Source organism: Pantherophis guttatus, chromosome 2 (assembly GCF_059756535.1).
Source record: "Pantherophis guttatus breed Tessera chromosome 2, ASM5975653v1, whole genome shotgun sequence".
In the NCBI taxonomy this organism is placed as follows: Eukaryota; Metazoa; Chordata; class Lepidosauria; order Squamata; family Colubridae; genus Pantherophis; species Pantherophis guttatus.
Genome location: NC_142064.1, coordinates 135,356,579 through 135,373,700, shown reverse-complemented (window position 1 = coordinate 135,373,700; position 17,122 = coordinate 135,356,579). Strand labels below are relative to the sequence as shown.

At 42.0% G+C, this 17,122-nt stretch overlaps 1 protein-coding gene across 1 annotated transcript in view; it reads left to right on the top strand.

Moving 5' to 3' along the window:
- The window catches only part of BIN2 (bridging integrator 2), a 43,145-nt gene that overhangs the window by 13,681 nt on the left and 12,342 nt on the right, over window positions 1-17,122 (top strand). The window contains exons 6-10 of the mRNA XM_034412224.2: window positions 1,518-1,625; window positions 3,743-3,828; window positions 9,647-9,722; window positions 12,760-12,842; window positions 14,959-15,775. Of these exons, the coding sequence (XP_034268115.2) occupies window positions 1,518-1,625; window positions 3,743-3,828; window positions 9,647-9,722; window positions 12,760-12,842; window positions 14,959-15,775 (1,170 nt within the window). The remainder of the gene's footprint in view (window positions 1-1,517; window positions 1,626-3,742; window positions 3,829-9,646; window positions 9,723-12,759; window positions 12,843-14,958; window positions 15,776-17,122) is intronic.

Sequence of the window (17,122 nt, the reverse complement as noted above, 5' to 3'; positions counted from 1 at the left end):
TTTGTGTGTAGATACGGTATCCACCGTCTAGAACAAAATACAGTGCCAAGAAGTTCCATTTTTCCTGTTAAAGTATTTATAGTTTACATATAAAATTCGATCTTTTTTTTTTTTTTTTGCGAAGAATTCATTTGAGCGTTATCTTTATCTAACTTCTTTTGGGAAAAATATGTCACTAATCCCACATGAAGAGCAGCTCATTCTTGAATCTTGCCTTTCTTTTTTCTTTCTTTTTCCTTTTTAAATGTATGCATGTGTGTTCAGGGACTTTTTATTTCCACGCGCACATGCACATCCACACATTTCTTTTTCTTTCATTAAAGAAATTACTTAAAAAAAACATATGGCAAAGTTTCTTTCCATCCTGACAGCATATTTATTATATATCCTGTTAAGTATTTTCTGCCTCTTTGTTTCTTTATTTCTCTGTGGTATTTATATCTAAAGAGCTTAGAAGTCAAGCAGGTAAAGAACTATAATTCTTTGCTAACCTGATGCCCCCCAGATGTGTTGGACCACATAAATTCCAAGCTGGCTGGAGGAATACATCAGGAAAGTGCCAGATTGGCAGAAAAGAAAGAGCATAAGGGAAGGTGGTGTCTGAGGTCAATGGGAGAAGAACAATCTTAATCCTGTCCCAAAGGTGCTTTTTCAAGAGGCAACTGGAGTTTCTTTGTTTTTCCTTGAAGATGTCTTGCTCATGCATTAGAATTGGTGACCTGGATGACAGAATCTCCATAGACAATAAAGGATTAATTCTTAATCCTGCTACCTGTAGTTAATGCCCAAAATGTTGGCCACCATTGACATCAATATTTATAAAATACATTCTAAACAATAATTTAATTGACTTATATCAATTGTATAATATCTTATTGTATTAATTTTTAATGTTAATAATTCTTAATATTTTTTTTACTTATATTGTTATATCATTTTATAGCTTGTCTTACTTTAGCCTTTCTGTGCTGCATAGGTTATATTCATATTCAATGAGTTAAATCTCATTTTCTTTTGCTGGCCAATGACTGAAATAAAATAATTATAAAAATAGGTGGAATACCTTACATTTTTGCTTAGGTCAATACATCACCATCACAAATTCTGAATTATAATGACCAGCATTCTGAAATCCAATGATGACATGAATTGCAAGGAAAAATCTATCAGAAAATGTAGAAGCTCAAACTGAGCAGGCCAAAAGAATATAATTTTGGTTTTTTACATATTACTTGAATGGGATTTGTAATACCGAAGACACAGCCACAAATGTTCTTTCCCAAATTTTATCCCAGACATGAATGAACTTTCTGCAGGGATTTTCTAGATAATCCTGCAAGACCTTGTGCAAAAAAAATCTTTACCAATACCTTGCTCCTCCCCTAAATATTGAATGGTGTCTTGAAGACTGATTACTTTGCAGATTCAGAAGAGCTATCCAGATATTCTTTTAAAAACACTACACAAAGAAGACTGTTGTCTCTAGATGACCTTTGATGTGTTCTCTTCCTTTACAGGAGCGAATTGCCAAGAGAGGACGGAAACTGGTGGATTATGATATCAGCAGACATCACTTGGAAACCCTTCAGAATGCTAAAAAGAAAGATGAAGTTAAAATTGCCAAGGTAAAAATACCTCTTGAGGAATCCAATTAGATTCAGATCAAAGGGTTTCTCTTCAGACATTTCAGCTTCCATCTTCGGCTTCCATCCTTAGGGTCAACACGTTGGAGGAATCAATGTGGTTCCTGGTTGGTGGAGGAGTTCTTGGTTCTAAGGCAAAAAATGTGGCATTGACCTCCCCCTAATTCCTCCAGTGTGCCGAACCAAACATTTTAGACCTTTTTTTTTTTTTTTTGCCTTTGCGCTAGAGCCGTGATGGCGAACCCATGGCACGGGTGCCAGAGGAGGCATGCAGAGCCCTCTCTGTGGGCATGCACGCCATCGCCAGCTGCTCTTCCGGGTTCCATCGCACACATGTGCACCAGCTAACTGCTCTCTTCCGGGTTCCGGCGCTCCGGTGCGTCCATGCACACACTCCGGTTTTGGCACTCTGTGTCGAAAAGGTTAACCATCACTGCACTAGAGGAATTTCATGGAGGGGCTAAGGGGACAAATGGATTAAGACAACTACTTCACTCCTGAACCTCCTTCAGAAAGATGTTGTCCTGATCCATTTTGGGATTTCGGCTCTGGAGGTGGCAGGTGTGCATTCCTATCCTACCAACATTTACATCAAAGGAGACTTTGCCAGATCCTAAAGAGATGTAGATAAATGAGGCCAGAGGAATAGCTGCTAAACATACAGAGAAAACGGAACAATCAGCTGCTTTCCTCTACTTTTAAAGAACCAATTCTGTATGCTTTATTGTTTCATTGGTCAGGAATTATCCCTTCAATCAGGGGTGAAATCCAGCAGGTTCTAGCAGATTCTGGAGAACCGGTAGCAGAAATTTTGAGTAGTTTGGAGAACCGGCAAATACCACCTCTGGCTGGCCCCAGAGTGGGGTGGGAATGGAGATTTTGCAATATCCTTCCCCCAGGAGTGGTGTGGGAATGGAGATTTTGCAGTATCTTTCCCCTGCCACGCCCACCAAGCCACACCACGCCCACCAAGCCACGCCCACAGAACGGGTAGTAAAAAAAATTGGCTTTCACCACTGCCTTCATTTTTCAAAGAGGAAAAGCTGGGGCAATTAATTGCTAAAGGAGCAATATAAGCAGAAAGAAATAACAGAAAGAAAAAGCTGTTCTGGCTTCCCTGTGTAGCTTGTGGAGGGGTGGGAAAGCAACATGTAAGCAGCTTGAGAAAATCCAGAAGGCTGCTTCTGGTGGCAAGCAATGGGGAAGAGCTGCTGCTTCTTACTTCTTCTCCAGAACATTCTTTCTCAACTTCAGCAATTTTAAGATGCATGGACTGGGGAATTCTGGGAGTTGGTCCATGCAACTTGAAGTTGTTGAAGTTGAAAAACACTGCTCCAAGTGATTTGTTTTTCCTTATATTTTTGGGAAAGGAAAAACAGAAAGAACTACCGTAAGTGCTGAAGGAAAGTTGAGCAGAGATCAATCTTTCTCTGGCTGATCTCTTCCATGTGTGTTGCCACGGCTGTGTCCAGAACTCCCAGCTCACGTGGTGAAAGTTGAGTTACAGTTCCAGTACATCTGGAAAGCATCAACATATGGAAAGATAGAATGAAAAAAATAGCAAGATGGAGGAAGGCAGCCCAGGGGCTCTACAAATCCCTCTGCTTTTCTATGCTGGCAGAATGTCAACAAATCATAGATGGGCTTACCCACTGTTAACTTTTTGTGTAAAGAACATAGCACAAAGAGACAGCATGAAGCCACCCAGCTACAACCAGTCCCACATCTTAGAAAGTGGGTGGCTCTCAAAAAGTCCCTACAAAAGTTACGGTGATTTGATTTTATTTTTTCCCCATCACAGAAGAGAAAACTTAAAAAGTAGACTAATCATACAACTATGATTCTATTTAATTGATTAAATTAAATTTTAATTACCATTAGAGGAAATTGTAAAATTAAAATTAGGTGTGTGTGGTTGTTTTTTTTAACCTGGCTCACTCACATACTTTTCCTGGCTCGGCATATTTCTTGGAGAATAGCCTCCAGTCTCAAAAAAAGTTAGGCAGCTCTGCAGAAGACGGTGTAATCAGAATCTGGACTTTTTAATGCATGGTGGCCTTGCAGTTTCTGTTCCTCTAATTCATGTTTGGATTCCATAGGCTGAAGAGGAGTTCTACAAAGCCCAAACTGTCTTTGAGGAACTCAATAAAGAACTACGAGAAGAACTTCCGGTCCTTTACAACAGGTAATGCACGCTAAAGGTCCAGTTGCAACTGCAGAGGAAGTGCAGTTTATAGCATCAGGTTTAAGATTAAGTTGCAACCCTACAAGTCTTGACTTTTACACAGCTTATCTAGATTGTTAAATTCCGACTTGGGAGAAGCCTACTGGACATTTAACCAGCACAGCAGATAAGAGTCTCTATTACAGACTTGACTGAAACTGTATTAAGATACTGACTGCTCTCTGTCAACATGAGAGTACCATTCCCGCTAAACCTATTGCTGCTACTACTGTCTTTTCTCATGTTCAAATGACTCTTTGCTCTGTGCTTCAACTTCCTGAAGCCAAATTATTTGGGATTGTTGACATAGCTGACGTCTCTTCTCTGAAAACCTTTAGCTCCATCTCCACCATGCCTCTCCAAGAATTGGAGTTGTGATTCCCACAGACAACAAAAAAAGAGTTTCATTCTTCATTCATGTCAGTGTTCAACCCTGGGAATCTATTTATTGACTATGCAAGAGGCAGCTGAGAAAGGAAAGATGGAGATGTAAAAATATTACAGGTGTCCTTGGCTTATGACCAGAATTGAGCCCCAAATTTCTCTTGCTAAGCGATACAGTTTTTAAGTGAGTTTTGCCCAGTGGTGGGATTCAAGTAATTTAACAACTGGTTCTCTGCCCTAATGATTTCTTCCAACAACCAGTTTGCCAAACTGCTCAGAAAGTTAACAACCGGTTCTCCCAAAGTGGTGCGAACTGGCTGAATCCCACCACTGGTTTTGTCCCATTTTACAACCTTTCTTGCTGCACTTGTTAAGTGAATCCCTACAGTTGTTAAGTTAGTAAACCACGATTGTTAAGTGAAATTGGCTTCCTCATTGATTTTGCTTGTCAGAAGATTGCAAAAGGTGATCCTGGGACACTGCAATTGTCATTAATATGAGCCAGTTGCCAAGCATCTAAATTTTGATCATATGACCAAGGGGATACTGCAATGGTCATAAGTGTGCAAAATGGTCATAAGTGTTAGGGTGTGTGTAAAAAGTATTTGTTGCTTGTGCAACGAGCAGAGCAGAAACACACAGGGAAGGAGATAAACGTGCAGCTCGTGTGAGTGTCATTGTAACTTTGAACGGTCACTAAATGAGTTGTTGTAAGTCAAGGACTACCTGTACAACATAACTAAGATGCCACTTATTAACAACTCTCAATGGACGGAAGTTTTCAGAGTCAAGTTTGACCTGAAAACAACAGTAGACCATCTTCAAACATGTACAGAATTTGACTCCAGGATTAAACTCAGCTCCTCAGCAACTTATTTTAAAAACATGTTGTAATTGTGGGAGCATGTACAATCTTATAGGTGCTCATATTATTATCTTGTCTTTTAGAATCCTTTTCTCCACCAATTTATCACATGGAATATATTTAGCCATAGAATGTGCTAAAATAGCAGTGAGAGTGAGAAAGAAAAAATAAGACTTGGGTGCTTCCCAGCTTAAGTAATGAAGGTGACCGTCTAATGGGAATCATAGGAGACCAATCAGACCACAGTCAAAAGTCTTTAGTTACACCACTTCTGCCTGACCATCCTGGTCTATTTTTTTCAATTCCTTCTCTGGTATTAGGCTGGTTGTTACTCCTTAACCCTTCAGACAGTCCCAAAGATTATTTAAACAGAAGTGGCAGAATAAAGGCAGAGAATAAGTTGAATTTCTCCAGACTCTGCTGTGAAAGCACATGATGGATTATGCGCGAGTTGGGGTTATATTTGGTGCTAGGAACGTACTGAGGCCTGATGGCCATAGGATGGCAGCATAATCGAGGTAAAGTGAATATTAGTTCTCTGTAAAAGGTAATTTAGAAGAAAACTACTAATGGCTTGTAGAAGAAAAAAGAAGACAACACAACAAACCCAAATGATTAGACTGTTCATTTCAACCCAAATTCTCCCATTTATTCCTCTTTTCTCTTAACACCAAGTTCCTGAAATGCCTGATGACACCTTACTGGACACTCTGTTGTTTCTTTCCACCTGCAATCAATGTTGGGCAGTGGTGGGATTCAAGTAATTTAACAACCGGTTCTCTGCCCTAATGATTTCTTCCAACAACCAGTTTGCCAAACTGCTCAGAAAGTTAACAACCGGTTCTCCCGAAGTGGTGCAAACTGGCTGAATCCCACCACTGATGTTGCGGCTCATCAGGTTAAAGTTTCACATTCTGCAAGCTAGTAGGAGTGCATTTAGGTATCAAACCTAAAACAGGTTTAGGTGCCAGATACAAGTTCAAATTTTCACTCAGACTCGAAGTTGGATGGGCAAGCCTAATTTAACCTCACCAAACTGTTGTAAAATGTTATAGTTTCCAGATATTTTTTAGGGGAAAACACAACAGTAACATTTACGAAGTGCCCAGCCCTGCATTCTAAATTAATCTATTATGTTCAATATATTGTGTATTTTATATTTTGCCATCCAGAGTCTTTACAGAACAGCCCAGTAGTGGGTTCCTCCTGGTTCCACTGAGCCGGTAGCGGTGACGATATGACGTTACTGAACCGGTTCTCTCCCCAACCCCCCGCCCCCTCTGCCCCCCCCCCCCCCGTGTTATTCTTACCTTTTATTTGGCCCCACCTCCAATCTATTGCTGCCTCCTGAGTCCCAGCTGATCGGCTAGAAGGAAAAAAACTGTTTAAACTCTTGCCATGGGGCTTCAAAGGGTCACCCTACAGTTGATCAGTGTTAAAAGGCAGTGTGGTTGTAGACCGGTGCCTCCAAAAACAAATGAGTAGACCAGTGCCTGAAAAAATAAATGAGTAGACCCGTGCCTCCAAAAACAAATGAGTAGACCGGTACAGCTCTGCAAGCAGTTAAAAGCCTGGTAGACCAGTACCTCTGCTAAATCTTAAAGAATTGTCACATGACCATCAAGCCACACCCACAAAATAAGCCACGCCCACAGAACCAGTAGTAAAAAAAATTTAGAACACACCCCTGGAACAGCCTTACCAAACGAAAGAATGAATGAACAGATAAATGAATGAAGTGTTAAGTGTGGAGTCCTTGGTGCTCTCTGAGCTTGCTTGCTTTCTTGCAGGCATTTCATTACCAAACTAGGTAACATCATCAGTGCACTGCAGGGGTGGGTTCCACTTAACTTTACTACTAGTTCGCAGCGGAGCATGTGCGCACGCACACTACTGCGCATGCGCAGAAGCTTCTGCACATGTGCAGATCACCCATGATGATGTCGTGCCAGGTGGGCGGAGCCTCCCGCCGATTTTACTAACGGTTCTATAGAATCAGACCGGACCAGGAGCAACCCACCACTGGTGCACTGGTGATGTTACCTAGTTTGGGTAATGAAACATCTGCCAGAAAACAGCCAAGCTCAGAGAGCACCAAGGACCCCTCACGTCAACCCTGAGCTACAAATATTCTCCTTTATTAGTAACAGTTAAGTGTGTTGTGCGAACACAGCCATAGAAGCTGTTATGCCATCCCTAGAACAGGCTTAACAGATGAAGAATAAAAGAACTTCTCCCAAATCAAAAAGGAATGCAAAAAAATAATGGGAGTGATGCTGTTATGCCCATATTGCTTCATTGCCTTGCTGACACAATATGCTAACCCAGTGATGGCGCTGAGTGCCCAAACCGGAACACGCGTGCATGTGTGTGCATGAGCGCATGCCCAAGCGCCGGAAACCCGAAGACCAGCTGGCCAGCACGCATGAGTGTGCCGGCCAGCTGGTCTTTGGGTTTTGGCACACGCACGCACACCAGTCAGCTGGTCTTCACACATGCCGGGCATTGGAAAACTGAAGACCAGCTGGCCAGTGCACGCATGCCTGTTTTTTGGCCGTTTTTCAGGCCTTTTTCAGGCTGTTTTCTGGACCGTTTTCAGACCTTAGTCTGGGCCAAAAACAGCCTGAAAAATGGCCTGGAAATGGTCTGAAAAATGGCCTAAAAACAGCCTGGAAACTGCCTGGAAAATGGCCTAAAAACAGCCTGGAAACTGCTCGGAAAATGGCTTGAAAAACAGCCTGTTTATTGGCCATTTCTGGCCGTTTTTCAGGCTGTTTTCAGACTGTTTTCTGGTGCTCCGGCACCCATGAAGACTAGCTGGCTGGAAATATACACCCCGGAAACCAAAAGAGCAGCTGGCAACAGCATGCCATCCTTGTTATAAGTTCACCATCACGGTGCTAACCCTTCAAGTAGACCAGACTTGAAAACCAAAGTTAGGAATACTAAAACTACTTTCATTATACGGTTACAGTAATAGAATCTTGCAAGTCTGAAAATGCCTCCCCACTCGCTGCCTTTATCCTAAAGAGAATTAAGGAGGGTCAAGTCTGAGACATTTTCTCAAATTACATTTTTGCTTTGGTCTCATGTTTCTTTTCATCAGACTGTGACCTTGGAAGTGGTTCTTCTCTTTTTCCTCAGGGTTATTCTCACAGCCCATCACACAACGTCATCATTCCATCCGTGGAATCCTCAGTCCCCTCAAAATTCGTAAGACTAGGCCCCAGTCCTCAAACGGCCACAAATTCTAAACTTAATTCCCTGAATATCTTGTCTTATTCTTGTGATATTGCCCTTTCCTTCAGTTGACCGAATTGACTTAGAAGTAATTTTCATGGCTTTCCTATATGTAGACATTTTCCCCCAATCCTAATAACCATTATTTTATCCACACATCTGTTCCTAACTATTGTATTAGTGCTAGTACCATTATGCTGGTCTTATGTCTTCTGGTGAATTTAACCTAGGTAATCTGCTGGAGAAGAAGAAACTGAGTTGTCTGACTATCAACAGCTGAGACTGGGGACCTGGCAAAAAAAATAGTGAAGGATCTGGGTATGCATGTAAAAAGGTTAAATCATGGCAACTTTGATCCATTTGCCATGATTTAATTGGATGATTGAATCTACATTTACATATATATCTGGATATGCTCAACTAGCATGGTTTCAAATGCCCTCACAAAAGAGGTATTCATAGAAACACAAAGGGGAACTGTCATCTTTTGTGTCAAATCCTCTTCGCATCTGATAAGTACGGATGCAAACACAGACTTTGTATCTTTTGTTAAACCATCCTTTCTCTGACCAGGATTTATTAAATATACTACATTTTAATATAGGATTTTATGTTTACAGGTAGTCCTGATCCTGAACTTACAACCATTCGTTTAGTGATCGAAGTTACGGCCTGAAAAAAAGTGACTTACAACTGGCCCTGGCACTTCCAACCATTGCAGGATCCCCACAGTCATGTGATCAAAATTTGGGTGCATGTATTTGTCACAGCGTGTATTTGCAACAGGTTGCAGCATCCCCAGGCCATGTGATCTCCATTTAGGACTTTCCCAACTAACTTCCAACAAGCAAAGTCAATGTGGGAAGCCAAACTTACTTAACAATCGTGTGATTCACTTCACAACGGCAGTCATTCACTGCCATTGGACATGTCTCATTTAACAAACACCTTGCTTAGCAACAGAAATTCTGCTTCCAATTGTAATCGTAAGTCGAAGACTACTTGTATACAATCTCCCGTTACAATGAGAAATCCCATTCTCCCAGAAAGCTAACCCATTGGGTAAAATATTCTAGCCTAATAGTCATTGAAATACATTAGTTTGCTAGTTGAGAGGTGAGGAGGGAGTGTGGACTGCCAAGTGACTTATCTGTACTCTGAAGAAGTGTAATTCATGTTTTCTTGCTGCAATAAGTTGTTTGGCTCACAAATGTTTTTTTTTTTCCTCCTCACTGAGTTGCTCAGCTAACTTAACATTGACTTGCTTATTTTGTCTTCATTCTTTCCTAGTCGAATTGCATGCTATGTGACAATATTCCAGAATATTTCCAATTTGAGAGATATCTTCTACAAGGAAATGAGTAAGGTAAATATGCAGGGGTGGAAAACATACAATTTATTTAGAAAAGACTCTTAATGTCTTTTTCCCATCTGTGCTTGTTTAGAATTCTCCAGTTGGCCAGAGAATTCTGGGGATTCTCTGAATCCACACATCTTCAAGCTGCCAAGGTTAAGAAATGCTACCTTAGGTTATGCATGTGCAAACCCAGCAAATGTGAAAGCAATTATTGCTACTTAAGTGTCTAGAAACCAGGACAGAGCCAGCTGTAGACCAAATAGTAACCTTATCAATTCGTGAGAGGTTTGATTACCTTCACTTTTTTAATTTCACCACTAAAGGCATCATTTATCCTGTGCCAAAAACATGAGATATGAGAGCTGATCAACGAGACCTGATACACGAAACCTTCCTCATTTATTAGCAGGAAAACTCAAATCCAGGAAGCCCCTTCTGGTACTTGCACACAACATCTAGGACTGTGATGGCGAACCTATGGCATGGGTGCCACAGGTGGCATGCAGAGCCATATTGGTGGGCATGCAAGTGTTGCCCTAGCTGAGCTCCAGCGCACATGCGCGCACTGGCCAACTGATTTTCAGGCCTTCCAGTCCCACCAGAAGTCGGGAAACTGGCTGTTTCCAGCCTCCGGAAGGCCTCCGGGAGGGATGGGGAAGCTGTTTTTGCCCTCCCCAGGCTCCTAGAAAGCCCCTGGAGCCTGGGGAGGGGGAAAAACGGGCCTACCGGGCCTACCGGGCCTACCGTGTCATTGTGTGGCAAAAGCAGGGGGAAGTGTGGGGGGGGGGTCATGTGCGCATGCGCGGGAGGGTGGGGCACATTGAATTATGGATGAGGGCACACGTACCCGCGACCCCCCATGCTCCCCCTGCTTTTGGCATGCAACGGTAAAAAGGTTAGCCATCACTGATCTAGGATGACGTATAAATGACTCTACAAAAAAGATGCCTGGCTTTGAATTACATCAGCAATGGACAATCCTAAATAGGATTCGCACCTCACACCTCACACAGCATCTGCTGAGACTCTCTGTATAAATGGGATATAATATCCCCACCTCAGTGTAACTAGGGGATCCCATAGCAGACTGTAGATCATATCATGACTGGCTGTAAGACAAGGTCATATACTGGTCCAGTATCTGATTTTATAAAATATAAACAATGCTGTGTTTCAATGATTAGATGGCCTAGACCAGGGATGTCAAACTCAAGGCCCAAGGGCCAGATCCGGCCCATGGGGTGCTTAGATCTGGCCCGTGGGGCCACCCTAGAAACAGCGAAGGACTGGCCCGTGGTGCCTCTGCCAGCGAAAACGGAGCTCGGGAGGGCCGCCCTCCTGAGCTCTGTTTTCGCTGGCAGAGGGTTGCAGGAGGTCATCGCAGTCGAAAACGGAGCTCGGGAGCCCATTTTTGCTGGCAGCGCGCTTGGGCCACCACAGGCGCCCTCAACACGAGTGACATCGAGCTGGACACACTCACTGGCCATGGCCACACTGCCCCCCTCCCAAGGTCAAACACAAGCCTGATGCAGCCATCAGTGACATCAAGTTTAACATCCCTGGCCTAGACATTCGTATTTGAACATAGATTTTTTTAATAGTTATATTTTATTGTGTTCTACTAATCCAAATGAAATGTTAATATATATTGCTAGCCCATGTATGTTATGCCATATGCTAAATAAAATAAATAAATAATGAGGTCTGATCAGAATTACCCCCAATTCTATACACACAAACACCATTTATTTAGTTTTGTAAATTTCCTGCAAATAACAAATACTGAATCAACTATTCAAGTTGCCTCCTGCGTGCGCAGGTACTACTGCATGCCTTTTACTACTACTCTTCCCTCAAGAGCTCCAGCTGTTGAGTGGATATGAGAATGGCCCGCTTGTGCAGGCAGTTCTGTTGATCACACTGATTAAAAGTAAAGGAGTCCTTGAGTGAAGCTCAACTCTTAGTGATTTCCGGAATGCAGCCATGTAGGAAAAACATGGAATTGATTTGTTTACAAGGCTGGTTGATCTGGGATGTTTTAATCTCTGACCCAGTGATTTTTTTTTATAGTCTCCCATCCAAATATCCATTTGATCGTATTTTGCTCAAATTTTTAAGATCAGGCAAATTTGGCTAAGAGTGCAATCTGCAGTAGCCATGGACACCTAGATAGAACCCATTTACTCCCTCTATGTCAGCCTTTCCAGGCAGACCAGACAGGAAACACAACCGCATAAACTAATCCTTTTTTACTGTAAAGCTATATTAATAGATACATTAATAATAGAATCTTACAAGTCTGAAAATACAGTTCTCCTGCCATCTGCTTTACAGCCTGAAAAACTAGGGAGGGTTTGTTTTGAGCTGCTCGCTTCGCCCACTACCCTGTCTCTTGCTGTCCCTTATCCCCTAGGTAGCATCTCTTTGCCCTGTCTCCCAAGGTCTTTCTCACATACCATTACACTCTAACTGAGGAGGATTCTCAAAGCAGAGATGCTAGATATACCAATCAAAAGATACTAGGCAACTCTCCCATATTCCAAGCAGATTCAGACAACAGTGTGAAAACAGAGCAGGGTTACAGTTGAGTGATAATGTCCTAGGATTCACCATCAGCACCCTGTAAAATATTGTGCATGGGATCCAGAAAAACCATGGACTCTTCTATAGCAATATTGGCCAAGTCTTTCCTTCACATTATTGTATTTTTTTTCTGTGTGGAAATGTCTGCAGGTTAGTTGTGTCCTGCAGCTAACCCTGCAAAATTGGAAGGATGTGATTTTTATGTAATATTCAGAAATTGATATTTCAGTTGTTGAGCCAGATGTTCCATTTTCACTGGGAGAAGGAAGAGTTATTATTCAGCCAATGGCACCTTGAAATCCTCATCAAGAATAAATTCAGGAAACAGAGTTAATAAGTTGAACGAGTGACAACTGTAATAATAATAGATAGTGATAATAAAGTTGGAGATATGATTATGGTGATGTGTCTTTGTGATTGTTGGGTATGAATGTTTTTTTCTCCCAATTCTTCCTGCTTCTAGCTAAACCATGACTTGTATGATGTAATGAGCAAGCTGGAGAACCAACATTCCAATAAAGTCTTCATCATTAAAGGGGTCTCCAGGTAGGTCATTTCCTTTTTGCTACAGATATGTTAGGACTCTGAGTAGCATCCCAGGAATGCTGAGGGGGAAAAAATCTCCATCTCTACTACTACTCCCTCAGTAGCTATCAAGTGATCTAGCTTGTTTGCTTTTGTTATGGATTAAAAGATTTAGAACATATCTTCACTAAAAGAGATTCTTTAATTTATTTAGAAAAAATATTCATAAAATAAAGATGTGATTTTTTTAAAAAATGTAAGTAGCAACCCTAGAGCAGCCAGAGAAAAAGCAAACAAACACAGAAGCCTTTTGGAGGGGCATCTCAGCTTTTGTAAGATTGGAGAAGAAAGAAAGAAGAAAGAAAGAAAGAAAGAAAGAAAGAAAGAAAGAAAGAAAGAAAGAAAGAAAGAAAGAAAGAAGGGAGGGAGGGAGGGGAAGAGGAGGAGAAGGAGAAGGAGAAGGAGGGAGGAAGTAATGAAAGGAAGGAAGGAAGGAAAGGAAGGGAAGGAAGGAAGGAAGGAAGGAAGGAAGGAAGGAAGGAAGGAAGGAAGGAAGCTTTTGCAATAATTTCACCCATACAGGTAGCTGATTCTATTACTTCTGAACCATTATTGAAAAAGGTAAAGCCTATTCTGAAGTTCAGTGACCACCGAAATAATGAGGTGATTTTAGTTAGCTTGAAACTAAAAGTAATTAATAATTCCACAGGCTCTTCTTGAATATAACAACACTTCTCCTATATAATTATCTTCAAAGGAGTCTTTTAATTAGAGCTGGTAGTGAATTTTACCTATTGGCAAATTTAAAAACTGTCTTGCTGTATCACTCAGTTTCTGCCATACAGGTGAAAAGGAACCATGCAGTTAAAGGGGCATTGGGACCAGACAGCTGGCCCCTTGCAAAATTCATGCTCTTTTCCTCATGCTCTATTGCATTCTTATACAATTTGTATGAGAATGAAGAGAGAGGTTGTTCCTTCCAGCAATTTTGGCATGTGTGTTTCAGGTGAAGCTCAATTATAGTGACAGGTGCTCGGTGGCGATATCTGGAACCCCATATCAGTTTTTCCTCACAATAAGGATTCATTTTCACTGCACTGTAGAAAATACTTACAATTTCTATGGAAAGTAAGTGTATAGTAAGAGACAGACAATGTGAAACAAGTTTTTTAACACCTAGTGGGTAACACAACCTGGAGAGGGGAAAGCTACAGAATTTCTGATGGTTAGAAATTCTACCTGAACAAGTTTCAGGGCTGTGAAGAATACGGCATGCCCCAAGTAGCTGCTTCCCTGAATTTGCTCATACCGACTGTCCCCAAAGTGATCTTTAACTTCCATACTGACTTAGGATGATGCGAGTGGTAGTCTAATACAATCTGAAGGCAGGGGTGAAATGCTCCCGGTTCAGACCGGATCGGGCTATCCGGTAGCGATTGTGGCAGGTAGTTCGGAGAACCGGTAGCAATGGCAGCACGAGGCTTCACCCACCCACCGGGTGTTGTTACTTCCTGCTTTTAAAATGTAAAAAAGAAGGCTCTGACGATCGCACACCACGCCCAAATAGGTTGTAAAAAAATGCTTTAAAAAAGTAAAAAAAAAAAAGTTGGCCACGCCCACCCAGTCACATTACCCTGCCCACCAAGCCACGCCCACAGAACCGGTAGTAACAAATTTTACATTTCACCACTGTCTGAAGGGCATCATGAGGTGAGCTTTAATGAGGAATAGCCTTCAAACCACATGTTCTCCCAGCCGATTCCGACTGAACCACAAAAATTAATTAAGTCATACAAGTCGTTCAGAACTGACTGTGTAGTTTTCTGCTGTTTTAAAGTATGTTAATGCTTTTACACTTCTATTATTTGGCATTTGAAACGCCTACATATGGCCTTCATTTGGGTATAAATGTCTAAATAGAGCTTTGATTCTCAAACGGGTTGAGGCTGCAACTCCCCAAATTCATAACCAGAAGTGCAAAGTGAATTCCAGATGAAGATTCTTGGACTTGTAATCTCAGCATATATGAAGGCTGCCCGGCTGGGGAATGCTGAACTAATTAAATGTTGGATTGTTAGAGGTTGCATATTCAAATATTCTAAGACTGGCTAATGCTTTTTTTCCCCTCCCAATGCAGCAACAGAGGCTCTTTGGTTATTTCATCCCCAGTAAGCCCAACCAGCAACTCTTTTCTGCCAGCAGGGAATAGCATAAATGAGGTCTCCACATCTCTCCTTGGCCCAAATCAAGAAACAGAAACTATTTCTGCCACCAAGGTGGCATCCACAACTGTATATGACGATGAAGCCAAAGAAGAGGTCAAAGAATTGCAAAACGAGGCTAGCCAGGGTGCCGAATCAGATGCTCAGGCTGCTAGTGAAACAGAAGGCAAAAGCCAAGAGACCCAACTGGAAGAGCTCGAGGGTGTTTCTGGCAGGACCCTTGAGGTCGTGGCAAAGAACCTTGCGGCCGAGATTTTATCACAGGCAATGGTTGAAGCTACTGGCAAGAGGCAAAGCATTTCTAAAGATTCAGAAGATCCTGCACAACAGCCCTTCTTGGAAGAAAACATTGAAGCCAATGATACACCTGGAACAGAGGATGGTTCCCCACCCCAGGCAAAGGATGAAATCCCAACTCTACTGAAACATGACCTTGAGCATGCCGAAGAGATCCAGGATGAGATGCAGATTGAGAAAGCGAACGGTCAGGACCACAAAGGGCCACCTGAGGAGAGCTCTTCTTGCCCTAAAGATGACCCCCAAGGTCTTCCCTCTTCAACCAAAGTTGAAGGAGACTCAGAAGAGGTCCCGTCTGCAACCGATGAATCTGCACCACCCAATACGGAGACAGATGAGAGTAGCCACAGCTGCAGAGATGTAGAAGATGATAACAGTAGCAGCGAAGGAAGCATGGAAGAAATTGAGATTTCCCCCAAGGGTACCAATGCTCAGGTAAGAGACCAGAAGAAATGTCACCGACCCCTTTTCCAGTTGCTAATTAGACATTTAAAAAAAAACAACTGCAGTAGCTAAAATATTCCAACAGGGTACTTAAAATAAGTGTTGCAACAATTCAAGCATGCTTCTGCTCTGTAAACAGGGGTGAAATCCAGCAGGCTCTGACAGGTTCTGGAGAACCGGTAGCGGAAATTTTGAGTAGTTTGGAGAACCGGCAAATACCACCTCTGGCTGGCCCCAGAGTGGGGTGGGAATGGAAATTTTGCAGTATCCTTCCCCTGCCACGCCCACCAAGCCACACCCATCAAGCCATGCTCACAGAACTGGTAATAAAAAAATTTGAATTTCACCACTGTCTGTAAGTATTTCAAATGAATAATATGATATTTTGCATATTGGACACATCCGTTTGCAGGGGATGGACATGTTTGCTAACCAAAAAAAAAAAATCAAGAGAAAAATTAAATGCCACTGGCTGTCCACTTCTTTGTTTTGCCACAAAAAGCAAGGAGGCCCCTTGTCAGAGCAGGAAAACTGAGACACAATTATTTTTTTTATATGTGTCATAAAACTGGCATACAAAACACTTTCTCTCAGTTCTTTTGGTCACCAGTTAATATCCTATGTTCTCTAAGCAGTAGGCCATCCTTTTTTCTTCCTCTTAGTAGTACGTAGGCCAAAAACTGTTCCTTCCACTTCTGTGTCTACCGACATTAACTATTTGTCGGCATAGCTTTCTCGGTCATTAAACCATCAACCATTTCCTATGCATACCCTCTTAGCTTGATCAAAAGCTTCCTAAACATCCGTAACAGTTTCCTTAGCTTCCTCCGTTTTTTCTCATTAAGATTGGTACAGTAAATAATTGTATTTCAGCAACATATTTTTGAGAAGTTCCCAACGTTTTCACCCTCCTTTTGACCTGAGGATTTTGATATGTGAGATCCCACTTACCGTGTTTTCCCGAAAATAAGACCCTGTCTTATATTTTTTTGAACCCTGAAATAAGCACTTGGCCTTATTTTCGGGGAGGTCTTATTATTTTGGGGTGTGTGGAGCAAGACGGGGCTCTTCTTGCCATCTTACCTGATTTCCAGCTGTGTCTCCCTAACCCTAAGCAGAGGAAATGGCGGGGACTGGCTGCGCATGCATTTAAATATGTTCAGGGAGGGCTTATTTTCAGGGAGGGCTTATTTTAGTGCATGTGCTCAAAAGCCCAATTGGGTTTATTATCAGGGGATGTCTTATTTTCAGGGAAACATGGTAGTACCTCTCTAAACTGGTTTGAAGTTGTCTCCTCTGAAATTTAGTTTGTATGTACGACTATGCTCCAATTTTATT